The sequence below is a fragment of the Pelecanus crispus genome, chromosome 1 (assembly GCF_030463565.1).
Source record: "Pelecanus crispus isolate bPelCri1 chromosome 1, bPelCri1.pri, whole genome shotgun sequence".
NCBI lineage: Eukaryota > Metazoa > Chordata > Aves > Pelecaniformes > Pelecanidae > Pelecanus > Pelecanus crispus.
Window position 1 is genome coordinate 64,472,930 of NC_134643.1, and position 15,662 is coordinate 64,488,591.

Genomic DNA, 15,662 nt, shown 5'->3' on the forward strand with positions numbered 1-15,662 from the left:
TTGAAATTATCTGTGAGGTTCTCTACTTATCGGGCTATTAAATCTTCATTCTTGACTGCACAAAATCTTCTTCATATCGTATCCTGAGTGCATACGAATTTGATGCATCTTGAAAACAAATTCCAGAAAGCAAGAACTCTTAAAAGTGTTTTGTTCCAGATCACAATACAATGACTTTCTGACATCTTGTTACCTCCTTGTTCCTTCATTTAGATCAACAACAGCCACAAGGGGCTGTGGATAATTGCCCAAGGTTCAGAACTTTTTCACTTCTCAATTTTCTCCTTTAAATTTGAAGTGTAATTAGGAGTTTTGAGAAAGATGTTAAAGTTTATTCAAAATTTCTATTGCACCAGAAGGTCAAAATCATTTTAACGCACTCCTTCTTTTGACCTGAGGGTGTGGTAAGCATAAGAAAATAAATAATTAAATAATAAAAAGCATTATTGGTTTTTTCCTCCCACTTATTAACAGAAACTTTTTTGACATTCAATTTTTAAGATGCATGTAAAATCCAAAAGTTTTACATATAAAATAAGAAGAATATTTTGTTGAATTCTGAAAGCACAGATTTCATACAGGTGGAAAGTATTGAGTCAACAGTACTAAAGAATGAATTCTTCTGCTTGCGCAACGTGCCCTAATGCACTGTGCCTCAGTGGCAGCCAGGAGGAATAACTCCTAGGACTGAGAAAGTAAGCGAGTTTTCAGTCTCATTACATCTGAGACCTGACTAAGGAAACTGCAGAATTTGGTACCAGTTATTAAATGAGTCTTCATTCAAGCACCCATTTATCCACTCAGTGCTGGCTAGAAACCAACAGTCCAGTCCATACAAGCTATTGGCATTTCTAATGTATAAGAGTTCTCAGTCTCCCCTGATTGAGGCCCCAAATGCCTATCTCAGCAGCTGCTACAGTGGTGAAATTCTACTTCTGAGCAGCCCACTTCCACAGAAAGCATTCTGGGGCACTGACCAAAACATTCAAAATGTGACTAGTTACACCAAGGTACAAGGTTTTTGGTTGCTTTAAAGGATTTGCTTCTGGAAAAGACCTGCAACCTGTCTTTTGAAAATCAGACATCAAATTAGTTGGCAATACTAGTGAAAGATTGGTATCATCCAGTTCTCTGAGACAGTAAAATCTATTAATGGGTGTGAAACAGAACAGTCCTCAAATAGCGTGCATTTCCTACTTTTCTTTGTGTTTTCCTGACTACTCCTTCTGCACCAGTCTTGCTATCTGGTTAAGTAAGGAAATGTTCACTCATATCACTGGAAGACCACTACATTTCTAGAGCAAGGGCACACCCAGAAATACCAGTTTTTCTTTGTTTCCATATTACAAGGGAAGCATAAAATGAAGCAGGACAAACAATAGAAAAGCCATCTCACACTGATTAAAAGTAACACACAAACACATTGTTAGAAATGGAAATTATTTAAATACATATGTGCTGCCAGGGTGGTAGAGAAGGAAAATAAAAGGGGGGTGGGGAGGTCACAAGAAGTTCATTCTACCAAGAACTGCTTTACATAATCATGAAATGCAAACTAGTTTCCATTCCTTCTGGCACAGGCTCATTCAGCCTTCACTTTGAATGCTTATTGACAAATAAATGGACTGGTTACTTCCTATTAACACTACCTAATTTATGTACATACCTGGAGGAAAAATTCCATTTTGACCTCACATTCATACAAGCTAAGATCATTTTTAAGCTATGAATATGTTGAATAAAAGTTTAATTTCTTCTTGGTTGCTGCTGGGGATTTGCTGTTTCTTAACAAATTAGGCATGTGTTCTCCTCAGCTCAGCTTTCACACCTTATGCATATAATACGTGCAGTTCAGGAATCTGTGTTGAACTTTCAGATGAAAGACTTTCTTTTCTTCAGCCATGATTCATTCTCTCCCTCCTCCTCTCTCTCATATGCAGGCATGTGTGCACACACATGACTTGGGTTTTTTTTATGAGCTGTTCCCCAATACCTCTCCTTCTCTTCCTCTGCCCATGAAAAGTGATACTTGTTTTCATAAATCTCAAGAGTCGCTATTGTCCTGACCAGGGAAAGTGCTATTAAAGCAAGATTTTTATCCCTGAGTCTTGAAGGCATCTCAGGAGTAGGTAGGTCAGTGGTGATCCCTGCAGCAGACGAGGATGCAAGGGCTGGACCAATGTCTTCGTCCCCTGAAGAATCTGCCTGTCAGTCTGGGGACGTGGAGGGATCTCATTCCAAATGGATGCTAACTAACATAGGGCTTGAAAATGCTTCTTTGTTTAGTTTGGTGTTTAATATTCCCCAGGAGACAAGTTCCTACCTGATGAATGTGATTGGCTGCTAACGCTGAGAACAGTGTGGGGTCCTGACACAGATGTCCAAGACCACCCTTACACACCTTTGTAAGTTCTTTCAGGGCCAGATGGTTTGGTTTCTCTGATTTCTTACATCTGAGGTTGTGCCTATGGCTGGCTGCCCTCCCTTTCATTGCTAGGTATTTACAATTCAGCAGCACGCACCTTATAGAAAACCTTTTGGTGCCTAACTTCCATGAAAAAAACCCGATATTTATATTAGTATACTACCTTTCTGGACTTGACCCCTACTTCACACAGAAAAAACTCCTGAGTGCTAGACAGACTGCCATCCAGAGATCAGGCACTTATACCCGTGAAAGGCATCCCCATTCTTGAGAAGTCATGCCATGTGCACCTCTCTTCCTGCCATACATAACTCCTCTGGCAAGACTGGTGAGAGTATGTCCCTATGTCCCTCCCAAAGTCGTGGAGGGGGGTGGTGCTATTTACTGTGGTTGGAGCTTATCTTCTTACTCACTTGTGCAAAGCTCAACTGCCCAGTGCAAAATTTGATCTACCAATTCTACCTGGAACTATGCTCCACCCCGCAAATAATGTTACCTATCTGTAGCTAAAAAGTTAACACTGATACTGGTAGTTAGCATTGACTAAACATTGACATGGGTATGAATTTGGTTTTCTCTGTCCCTGGGGGAAGCATGTTGATTGCCATATAACATCCAGAGTGGTACACAGGAGCAGTTGGGATACAAATGCTGAAGAAAACTGCAACCAGGTTCTTACTCAGCAGTGATATTTTTCCTTAGATTAAAAGCAAATATGCTCTTTCCTTCATAAAAGCCTCAGATGGAGGTGGGAAGGGAGGAATAGAAAGACGGGGAAGATGCATCCTTCCCTTTACTTCCTCTTTAAACAAATCTGTCTAATCGCATTTAAAGTACTGTATTATTAACATCTTCACCACGAAATGTTCCATGTCACTAGTAAAATTTATTCTTTAACATGAACCCTGTAGCAGTGATAGTGGGTCAATTATTATGAGGATGGCAAAATACCAGGAAAATTCAGGGGTGAAAATGAGTATCTGTCTAGCATACATTACCTGAGACTCAGTTTTGCTCAAGAATAGCAATAAGGCAGAGTCACTGAGCAACATGTGACATTGCAAGCAAAAGATAAATTAGCCTTCATGGGAAAGAGACTGATAAGCTTGAACTGAACAAATGGAAAAATAAAAGTCTTTTTCTTTTTTTTTTTTTTTTTTTTTTTGCTTTGGTGAAGAGGGGTAAATGAGCCCTGCAGTGTCAACAACAACAAAAAGTTCCTTGAAATATGGGCACATTAATCATCTCAACAACACCTCATTCCAGGCCACATAGAATCACCAGTTCTCAGATGTCAAAAGGATTTCCCCAGGATAGAAATAAGTATTTTTCATATCCAGGTTGTCTTTTTGGTAGGGTTCTTGGAAAAGTCAAGGAAGGGGGACAATGCCAAGATACCACTGGGTTTTAAAACATCGACTTTGTTCCTATAAGCTAAACAGTAGACTTTTCAAAAAAGCAAAGCCAAAACATTCCTAGAAGACATGTTGGACTTGCCAGCTGATCAACTCAACTCTTTCCATATTAGAAAAAACCTGACTCTCCAGGAAGCATTTATCTTTTTAAGAGGTACCTGTGGAGAGCAGAGACCTCTAGATGCAGTGTAAGAACTACAAATACATGGTAAGCAAAAAGAATTGCCCTCATGTGGCTCCTGGCTGGTCATGCTCTTCCTGCTTGCCCATGCTTCTGCCAAAGGATGACTGTGGCTGCCTACAAACCACAACTTCTGTAAAGTGGGAGCAAGCAATGGGGATCTTGCAGAAATGCCTCCAGGACAACTTCTCTGGCTGGTGCTGTGAGGGTGCCTGGGACAGAAGGCACCAATGCCAAGAGATGCCTGCTAAGTCTTGCACAGTGAGCAAACTGAGCCCAAGCTTTTCCCCCTGGGTGCTCCCCCTCAGTGTCTGAATCTAGGAACAGACTTGTGGCAAAGTGGGTGAACACGCGGCGGGCTTGGGCTCAAGAGCTTTCTCAGGCTACCTCTCCTTATACAGCAGAAACACAAGTCGGTAAAGAGACCAAAGCCCCGGATCTCAGAGGTCCTTAAGTGGTTGAAGGTTACTAAGAGTTAGGAACCAAAATAACCTCTGTCCAAGAAAAGTGACTTTAGGTCTCTTGAGTCCAAAGCCTGCATTCAAAACAGTAGATTCTAGATACTAAGAGAAGGGGGGAAATGCAGGGAAGGGCTTATTGTCTTCTAACTCAGCAATCTTCAACCTGTATGTACAGATGCACCGTGAGACAAAGATAATTAACTGATTTCAGACACTAAGCAATTGTATGAAGAACTGCAGAAATATACCCTAACAGCATTCAGTTTCTACATGTTTAAAAGCATCTTTTTATTTGCTAACAACAGAACGGATTGCTGACAGCTGACACTCGTGAATGATGTAAGGCTCTGCAACATCTTCTTGCCCAGAGAGATAGTGGAGGCCCCATCCCTAGAAACATTCAAGGTCAGGTTGGATGGGGCTCTGAGCAACCTGATCTGGTTAAAGCTGTCCCTGCTCACTGCAGGGGGGTTGGGCTAGATGGTCTCTAAAGGTCCCTTCCAACCCAAAGCATTCTATGATTCTAAATAAATAAATCAAAGAGGGTCATTTCCTTCATATGAATAAATAAACAGCACCACCATACAATATTGCTTGTGCTCTACTGGTTTTGTATGTTTTATGCGTGTATGTGTGTGCATGTGTAATAGCGACTCTCTTCTGTGGACTTTTTTCTGCAAACTATTTACAGTTCAGTTTCCCTTGATAAATGCAAGCCTCCACCATCAGCAATATTTGCTTAGTGAAGCTTAGTCTCTGTAGTTGCAAGCTTCTAAGAGCACAGTGCCTTGAGATACTGCATGAAAGGCACCAAACTCATGCAAATTGTTGTGGTAATTCCCTGACAGTGCCATCTCTCTGACTTTCACCTCTCATTTTCACTAATGCTCAGAGAAAGCAGTCTGTGCTACCAAGGAGATTCTCTGCATAATCAGCTTAAAAATCTAAAGCACAGACACCATAAAAATGGTCCTACCTCTCACTGCTCTCTGGGAATTTTATGGGAAGGGAAAATTTTGAAATGGCAAAATCTCTTTACAATAAGACATCTCTGTTAGATTGCAGAGATATTAATGAATGAGCTCTTCAACAAGAATAACAGGATCATAAGCCAGTGTAAAAGACTATGACTCCACTCAAGTCAATGATGACGTGCCAAGTTACCCCAGATAAGCAACTGCCACACCCAGTACGTTTCATTGATTACAGCGCCAAAGTCATAAATCATAAAGGAGGAGCTTATATATCAGTCCAGTTCAACCTGGCCATTCACAACTGACCACACACAGCAGTTAAAATAGAATTAAACTGTACCTTCTCATAAATGAAACTATGGATCGCAATGACTTTGGACTGGCATCATTCAATATTATTGACATGAAGGAATACAGTTGAAACATAACCTGGTCAACATTTTCAATTAGACATATTGAAAATATTCCTGGGCCCTAGAGCAGAAGAAAAGCAAGTATTTACGGGAACAGGAAGATTTCTTTCCATTAAAGAAAAACCTCCAAGTCTCCATTTAAATAGTGAGACACTATGGCAGGATTTTGAAGTTTCTTTAAACTTTATGGGCTCTAGCCAGTGGTGAAAATGTTGGCAAGTCACACCAACTGTGAATAGTTACGCTAGTGCTTTGTGTGGATAGGAAACTGGATGGAGTAGACACGTGCTGGGGCTTATCCTGCTCTTCATTCCTCTCCACGCTGATGTTTCTAAGTATCGTATCAAGCAGTGATAAATAAGAGCTGTACATGGCATTTTAAAAATAGAATAGAAAACCCAGTTGGTCTTGCAGACTCCAATGAATGTTTTACAGTAATGGCCGCCCTTTCATCTATTTACTTTTATTTACTACTCCTGACTCCTGCGCTCTCCTTCACCTTTGCCAAGGCTCCTGAAAGTCTTCCTAGGCATTAGCAACAAGGAGGAGAGAGCTGCTACTCTGTCCTTCATCAGACCTCTTCTGGCTAGCGCAGAGCCCCTGCAGCCTTGCGTATCGGTGCAGCAACACGTCTCAGGTTCTGTAACTAGTACTAGGCCTCTAATGCAACTTTTTCTTGTGGTGCTTTAAGTAATGAGAGATTTATGTAGATACGAGCTAAAAACCAAAACATGTAAGTACCAAGTCTTCCCATTTGTTCATGCAAGACACGGTTGTCTATTACTAAAATTGTGCAGTAAATTATTCCTGAAGCTGAGATTAGAATTCAGGGTGGTCCTTGCTCCAGATTTCTCTATGCTTGGCACCTTCCACTATGCATTTCCTTATCACATGGAGTTCATTCTTATACCTCTTTTGCCCTCCTTAGCTGCCCCAAAGCACACTTGCTTTCCCTCCCTCAAGAAAATTACCTCATTTCAGTGGTTTAACCTGATCTGTTTACTTTGCAACAGATCAGGATCACATACATAGCCACTTACCACATTTCACCTAAGGGCAACAAATAACTTCTTATGAGAAGTTAACTTGATCACCTATGTTTTTGCAATCAATTTTGTGCCACTATTCTTCCTGTCTAAAATTGTGCAGTCCAGTAAAACAAGAAAAAAAAACATTATAATTGTGAATGACTCAGGCTTGAGAAGAAGGAAGGAGGGAGAGAGACATTTAAATGCTAAAATGGGAAGAGACCTCATATTAAGGGAATTCCCAGCATGGAAGATGCAGCAATTTTTCATGCCCTAAGCACTGTGGCTTAGGACAAAACACACAGAGCAGCTCAGAGTGCAGCGGGGCTCAGAAGCAAGTGTCCATCTGCTCAGAACAAATGCATGCTGCAGGCTTGCTACACTTTTGCTAAGCACACACACGCACACAAAAAAATCATCTTGCTTTTACAACAAAATAATCAGTCACAAGTGCAAAAACTGTTCATAAATACATGTCTTCTGAAGGGCTCTTTAACAACTCTGCACAGGGATTGTTTTTGACTGAAATGGAGAGGGTGAAAACCATGGGTGTATTCCTTCTTACCTGGTTAATGTGGAGAAAAACATCTCTCTCACAACTGTATAGCCTCTAACGGTTTAGGGATGGTTAGCCACAAACCCTATAAAAATCATCTGGTCTTGAAATAGCAACCATTCCCCCCTGTCCTCTTTTACTGGCATATACCAGGCTAATTTCTCAACTGATGCATATCATCATACCTGTACTAATACCAAACATGTTGTGCCAGTTTACAACCTTCTGAAGATCTTACCACTCTCTGCTGTCCTGGAAACAGATCTGTGGTCTCTGCAGAAAGTAATATTCTTTTATACATACACAGATGTAGGCGTCCTGCCCCCACTAGCTCATATTTAACTCTCTTTTCATCTTGTTTATTTTGTCTTCATGGTATCAAAGCAAGCTGCACACCCAGCAACAAGCTTGCAGCAAATAGGTGCCTCTTATTTCCAGTGGATGGCCCTTCACAGGGCACATACTGCATCCCCAAAGGGATTCATGAAGAGGGCCAGGTCAGAGTTTCTGCAATTTTAATTTCAGTTCGTCTGTTAGAGGAATTATGTTCAAACTTGTCTTTCCCATTGCAGTTGGAGCAGACACAGGGATTCACAGGTAGAACAGGAAGATGCAGCGTGTGGTAACAGCAGTCAACGCTCAGTACCCTGTCTCTCTGCTTCCCCAGAGACAATGAAAACCTGTGCACTCCCTTTCCCTACACCCCAAAGATCCAGACAGAGGTGAGGAGGGCAATAACTTGTGTGTTCTGCCCTCTACAATAACTGAGGAGAGAGGTTTCTCCTGCTTGCCAGGCTCTGAAATGGGCCAGGTGCCTCTTCTCACTTTAGGGAAAGAGACGTTGTCAAGCCTTCACACTGAGCTATCAGCCTAAAGACAACCTAAAAAGTCCTTTAGCGAAAAGATGAGGAAGGTCCTGGAGGTAAAAAAAGAGGTGATGACCCCTGACTCGCTCCAGGCGCTGTTTTCTGAGGAAACCTGCCTGGAAGTGCTATCTTTACAGTGTACTCGGGCAGTGTCGTGGAGAGAGGCAGCGCGGTGTCCTAAGACAGCTCTGAGACAAACTTGGCCAGATGCAACACAGCAGTACAACACAGTCAGTCGGACCTGCCTCTCCTCTGGGCTCCCAGCTCCCAGGACAGCACTGGGGCTAGACCACTTCCAGCACCTAACCTCGTATTTCTGCACCACACTGCAGCAGCTTGCACCAAGCTAGCACACAGATCTCTAACACAGCAGTGCCTTGGCTTTCTCCTTCCCCCTCATGCTGTCCCATTCTGCTAAGGTAAACACTGTGCAAGCAAGACAGATGAAGATCAGAGCAAACTCAGGGGTATCCTCAAGTACAACACTCAGAGCCACCAAAATACTGCTGTACGCCCAGATGGACCGACCTTGCTCTCCTTACTGGCTATCAGAAGGTCACTGTGCTTTGAGTTTTTGACTGGTGTGCCAAAAAAACTGGAACTGCGCCTGTCATTTATAGCACCTTTTCTCAGATGGCTCTCACATGTCTTTATAAACTTTAGTAAATGAGTGTATAAATCACTCTGTCCACCACCAAAGTACAGCCATCTCTGGGATGATACACAGCAGCTGCTGTAAAATCAGACCACAGCTCTACACCACAGATTAGGGCAATAAAACACGCTGCATGAGGCAACTGAAATGGTTGGAGGAAGGAAGGGGGACATGGTGGAGAGCATTTTGTAGTTATAATTACCTGAATATAAATTTGGCTGAAGAGGGTACTGTATTTAACACTTGCATATCTGCAAATCAAAGCAGTCTTCCACCACCTGTCAAAACAACCTGACTGTACCATTCTCCATGTTTTGGCCTTCTAAAGACCTTTCTTTCTGAAAATTGCAAAGCACCTTAATAAGAGCAAAGCTGATGTGCTGAGCACAAGCAATAACCTAATCAAATTTCTTAGCAACTGACTTGATAACTAACTGTGAGCCTGTAGCTGCTATGCTATGCCCCCTCCCTTCCTCTCCCTTGCATGACAACTGAACATAGCATCTATATATTCCCAGTTTTAAAATAGCTTCTGCTCCCGCAACTTGCAAACCGCTCGCATAGATCTTATTTTCTAGGCTAAAAGTAGTTAATTAAAGTCACTAAGGGGACTGAACTGCTGCATCCTTTTCCTTAGTCGGGGATGGGCTCCTTAAGTAGTGCATTGCCCCCCCTCAAATCATGAGCTGTTTATAATAGGAAATCTTTCGAAGGGTGGGGCTGCACAGATTAGATCTGTGAATTTCCTGGTATCAAGGACAGCAGCTGAGTAGTTATCCTTCTCTCCCTCTTCTCCTTGGCCATACAGCCATATATGTATCATCTAAAGCTAAACCTGAAAACTAGTAAAGTATGGGGAAGTGATTTGAAAGGTACTTCCAAACAATACATGACATGGGACAGCATGGTTTGGGATGAGGCCACCAGTTTGGGTTGAGGCACCACACAGACTGTGTACAGTGCGGACCTGCAAAAATCATTCATTTAATTTGAGTGCCATCTCTCCACACCAAGTTTTAACTTCTCTTCCATGAGTAACCCTAGGTCCACAGCCTCTCCTAGATGCTGCAAAGCAAAGCTGAAATTCCTGTTAGAGAACCAAGAGAGTCAAGCATTACACATTGAAACTGGATTATTATTAAAATACTACTAATAGCAAGTGACAGCTCAGACAGACCATATACAACATAGGGTCCATTTAGTTATCTAGGTTGAATCGGGAGCACACCCACATGCAAGTCTCTTGCACTGGTTCACACTGCAGTCTCCAAGTGCACAGCAAGGGATCCTTTAACTGGAACGAAACCAGAAGATCAGTCCAACTGCTCAGGGAAATTTGGTACACAGGGCCAGACTCGAACTAACCCAAAATAAACTCCTGAGGTGTGTACAGTGTGCACCCAACAGCCCTCACTACCAGCTGTGCTAGATGACGAATCTGTGTCTATGGGAGCACACTACCTGTTAATGTAGACATATACATGGTCTCCCTATGTGAAATGTCTGTAAGCAATCAGCCGGTTAATGACGGCTTGCAGTCAGCTTTCTATGCACTTACATGGAAAAGTTTACTAATTCATAACCCCATCTACAGACAGATATGAATAACATCGCGTACCTATCATATTGGATACCTCTCTCAGCAATTTCACTTTGGCTTCTTAGGCTGTCAGTTTTCAGGAACTGGTGAGGAGATGAACCATATTTTCCTTGGGGCTGCATAATAGGGGTTTCTATGTGCAACTCTGCCACCAGTATTAACCAGTAAACTGCACACATTCAAGGCAAAGTTGCACCTTTACATCTTTGCGGGCCTTAAGGAAGTCGGTTGAAATAACCGGACATGAGGGCGTAATTAGGTCTGTCGTATTTGAATGAGACAACTAAATACGCTCCAGCTGGAGTGCTGTAGAGCTAATTACCTAAGAATAGAACCCAAGCCCTATAGGTTAGAACATAACACATCAATGGTTTCATTGTATTGAGTGAACTCACACCAGAGGTATGAAGTATGCACAGAGAAAAAGCTCTGTGGATCGGATTGCAGTCCTAACCTCCACTGCTGTCATCCATCTGCACCCTCAGAGCAAAAGCAATCTTAGACGGAGAACGACCATGCTTAGTACCTCATCATGCAAGACAAAAGAAGACATTTTCTGTGTACACAAATCCTGGCTTCTATGTTTGCACAAGCAAAAGGAGGGAAATGGTAGCTTTTGAATGGGCACACTTTGCATAGTTGAGAATTTTCTATTACCAGCAAAGCAGAAAATTATACAACTCTTCTTGTTCTGTAAGTACAACACAGAGGATGGAATGCCTATAAAGTATGAAACTCCCAAAACAGTACAGTTAAGGCTTTCAGCATGCAAATCCAGCAGCTAAAATCCTGCAAAACAGCCATGCCTGGTGTCACTTTATTCCTGTTAGCTTCGTGATCCATTATAAAAGCGCTCATGAAAAGAAAAAGACCCTTGATCTGAATTCTCGTAACTAAGAACTTGTCCAGAAAGTGTAGGGTGCAAGAATGGCTGCTGCATGGTCTGCTAGATATACAAAATATTGTCAATGGTTATCCAGGAAACATAAATGCCCTTAGTAAATACAGATAGTGAAGGAGAAGTAATTGGAACACAGTATAAGAGAATTAGATACTGTGATTTTCTTCAAGCATACACATATATTCTGCTGCTGAAGAAAAAAAATGAAGTATGAACATTTAAAGCAAAACTCTGCAGTTTATGGTTTGTAAAAACACTGTTTATGTCCTTACAAAGACCAGTAAATAAAATTGACCACAAAAACAATAAAAGTATCTGGACAAGAGGCAAAAAATAGAAATGTGTAGTTTTAGAGTGTGGCGACAGCTGGTTTATTTCAATAATGTAAAATATTTTGTAAAGGTTAAGCTTTCACTGTGACACAAAGTTTCTGGGCCATCTCTTCAGTTGCTGTAAAGTGACATTATTTAACAGTTTCAAAAACAAGCCTAAACAATATAGATTAATTTTGAATTTTTGGCTGAAAATATTAATACAATGTTAATATATGCATACATAACTGAGACAAACAGGGGTCATGCTGGTGCCACAGTGGCATGACGACATTCAGTTTGCCTTGCATCACATCCCTGCACACCGTACTCACGTGTTTTGCTGAGAACTCATCAACCTCCTGAAGCACCTTCTCCTGGCACTCTGGGTTGGTGGCTAGCAAGTACGTGGCAAAGGACAGTGTGCTAGTGGTGGTCTCGTACCCAGCGATCAGGAACAGGAAAGCCTGGCCTGCTATCTCATCCTCCGTTAACATCTTCTGAATCTTTTCAGATGGGGCCCTGCCAATAAGAGGTGCCTTGATCTGTCTGGAAGCAGCAGATGGACCGATCACATCAAAACACCCTGTTTCCAGGGAGTCAGCTGAGTCGCGAGAGTCGAGCATCCACTGAAGAAAATCTCTGCGCCTCTGCAGCATACAGGATGAGAAGAAGCACAAAGAATGGGTCATAGAGCAATGCCTTTACCCATGGGGGATGGAAGGAGAGCATTGTTTCTTATTTATACTGCCCACTTGGCTCCCACAGAATGGCCACCAGCCTTTCACCGAACGAGGAGACTTCTATAAATCAGCTGGAAATGCCATCACTAAGAGCCGGTCACTGCTTTCTTCCCAGTGGGATGAGACTGATCTGCCCCCAATACATAAGAGGTACATATTTCACAGAGGATTGCCAATGGCCAGCTCCATACAGAGCTTCTTTCATCCTCAGGGTGAGATATTCACTTGCTGGAAGTAAGGGGATTGACATAGTCAATGCACGTTCCCATGTGCACTTGCCAAGTGGAGGTGACACAACTCATGCTTGGAGGAGTTGGCCCATCTGCTTGGAGGCACCTTTCTCATTTGTTCATATGGTCCAAAACATGAAAGTCACCATCTAGCTTTAGGGTTGCATCTACAATAATTTCTGTGCCAGCTCAACAAGACAGGACTAGAAACTGATCTCAGTAAACTGGTGCATCTTTTTATGAGAAAAGTACAGTTATGAACACTTGTACCAACATAACATTTTTAAAATTTTTTTAAACATACTTGCAGAAATGCATTACAACAGTAAACATTCCTCTACCATAAAACCTGTTTGGGTGGCTTGTCTTTGCAAAATCCCCACTGAATGATTCTACTGTTATGAAAACTGCTTGCTTTCACGCTAGTTTCTGACAGAAAGACTCTAATAAACAGACCTATGGACAAGAGTGAGTTGACTCCAAACCAGTCTGGACAGCAAGCTTGATTAGGCTTTGAAATATAACCCAAAAGGTTTGAATTGACTTTTGGGAGGGGGCATAATAGAATTGTGCTGAACCTAAGCCATAAGGCTATGTGATTGATTTTCAATTCCTCAAATACCAACAGAATACATGATAGCTCAAGGACTTAGAAGTGACTGCAGTGCCAGAACATGACAACTTGTGCAGTGGGATGGACAAAAGAAGGGACCAAGTCTTTCTTCAAAAGAAAAAAAATGCTGTAAAGCTGCATTTATCTGTTAAAAAGAAATAATTTCAATGATTTCTTGGATCTGATCATTGAGAGATAAAGTAGAAAAAGGAAAAGCCAGAGAAAAGGACAGGCAAACAAGATAAGAGTAAGGAAGGACTAATTAATTATAAATGTCACAGGACTTAATCAGATTTTTTTTTTTTTTCACACAACATGGGAAAAGAGAGGGGTGAGGCAACAAAAGAGGAGAAATACTTAGTGTCCTGTGCTTAGCTCTGCTGTCGACAAACTGTTCTGTCCAATCTACAGGCAGAGAGGAATGGTTATTTTGAGGCTTGAGTAATATAAGGGACTGGCACACTGCCTCTTTAACAGCTCCTTCCCTCCACCCCACAGAACCTTTTCATTTTGCATGTGTACATTATGCACCTTGTACCCATGACCATAGTGCATCTTGCACTGTGGTACACACACGAATCAATGCTCCAGACAGTAGCTAGTATAGTGCTGGTCACTGCACACTGAAGGACTCTACAAATTGGCCAGTCAAACTGCATCACCTCCAAGGCATGGGATACTTGCTTTTCCCCCAGTAGGTGAAGCACACAAAGCAACATTATACACATTGTGCTCAGTGAACGAGTTCCAGCTCTGAAAATACTTCCTTGTGCCTAAACTTAGGCACAATTTCCATATTCAAATTGGCTATGCTTCCTTAGTCTCTCACTTCTAATACAGCAAGCCAAAAGTTGCAACTGCCCTGCCACAGTCCTCCTCCTCCAGCGTGATAGGATGTCTCCACTCTTTTATGCTCCTCTAGACTGGAGGAAACAAGACTTCACGCATACTTCAGCTGTGCATAGCTAAAAATGTCATTTAACTTTTCCAGGAAGGGCTTTATACACATTCTGGGAGTCCATGTATTGCACAACTCAGAGTCCAACTCTTGGGCATAGCCTACACTTCAGGGATTTTCCTGGTGCATATATTTGGGTTAGGCCATTTTTTAAATAAAAAAAACCCCCAGAACAGTCCAGTTCTGGTGTGCTCATTAGTGTGTGGATAAACTAGTCCAGTATAGTAATGCACTGCATCTGTAGAGATATTCCCTTTTATCTGTAAGACTAGTCATCATCACCTAAACTACCTTTATAACATAAAAATGTATAATTACATTCATATTCAGTGGAGTTGTAACACTGTAACATACTATAGTTCACATGGTACAACATTTGGTATGGTTCTGCAGTCATCCTTCTCTAGCTGTGAATTTTCTTGTAAACAAACCCATTGCTCTCTGAGGGTTTGCAGTTCCCAGTCATGAGCTGTTAGCTGAGTCTGGTCTTATATTTAGACAATACACTCTCTGAAGACCCTATAAGATGTTTCTCCAGCCTTAGACAAAATCAGGTCCCAGCCTTGTACAAAGCATCTGGTTATTGCTACAATAGTAAAGTAATAATCATAATGACTAGTGAATAAAATTTCATTCACGAGAATTTTTGCTGAAAGCAAACTTAATGAATGCTAGCGCAAGTGAATATTCCCAAGAATGTGCTCTGAAATGCCTCTGTGGCCATTTTGAGGAGCTCTTTTTATTACTCACACAATATATTTGGTTAGGAATTTAAAAGCTTGTCTTGTTGCAGAATCTGTTTATAAGGTCATCCTATCGAGAAACAACTAGATACCTTATCTGTGCCATGTAATTTGTTCACAGGTGAGCAGGGCTTGCCAAGAGCAGTGGCTTCATAAACAATCCTTACAAAAAAAACATTCATTTGTAAAAACTACTTGAATAATAATGGGGAAAAACCGTATCAAATTAGAAAGATGCAAGCTTTTTTCAAGATATTTCTACACAGTGGAAGGAGCTATATTTTAGCAAAGCTTCTCTTCCTCATGGTTCATTCTGCTTCACTTTAGGCATCAGTATAGAATGCAACATAAAAAATCATCATCAAGCCAAGCGAGAGAAAAGATTTCCAGGGTTATAACCAGTCATAATGAAACATATTTTTTCTTCCGCACCATCAGGATGGAAGAATCACTCTGACTCAAAAACCTAACAATGGCAATAGAGACAAACACTAGCATAAAACCAAATATAATTGGATGGTTAAGTGCTGGAAATGAGGAAAAGGTATCTCATGAAAATTCACGGGGGTTTTCTACACTTCGGTTGACA

General features: G+C 41.6%; 1 protein-coding gene across 1 annotated transcript in view; it reads right to left on the minus strand.

The window, feature by feature from the left end:
- TBXAS1 (thromboxane A synthase 1) overlaps nt 1–15,662 on the minus strand; it is a 231,588-nt gene that overhangs the window by 55,824 nt on the left and 160,102 nt on the right. The window contains exon 9 of the mRNA XM_075706989.1: nt 12,122–12,436. Coding sequence (XP_075563104.1) covers nt 12,122–12,436 — 315 coding nt within the window. The remainder of the gene's footprint in view (nt 1–12,121; nt 12,437–15,662) is intronic.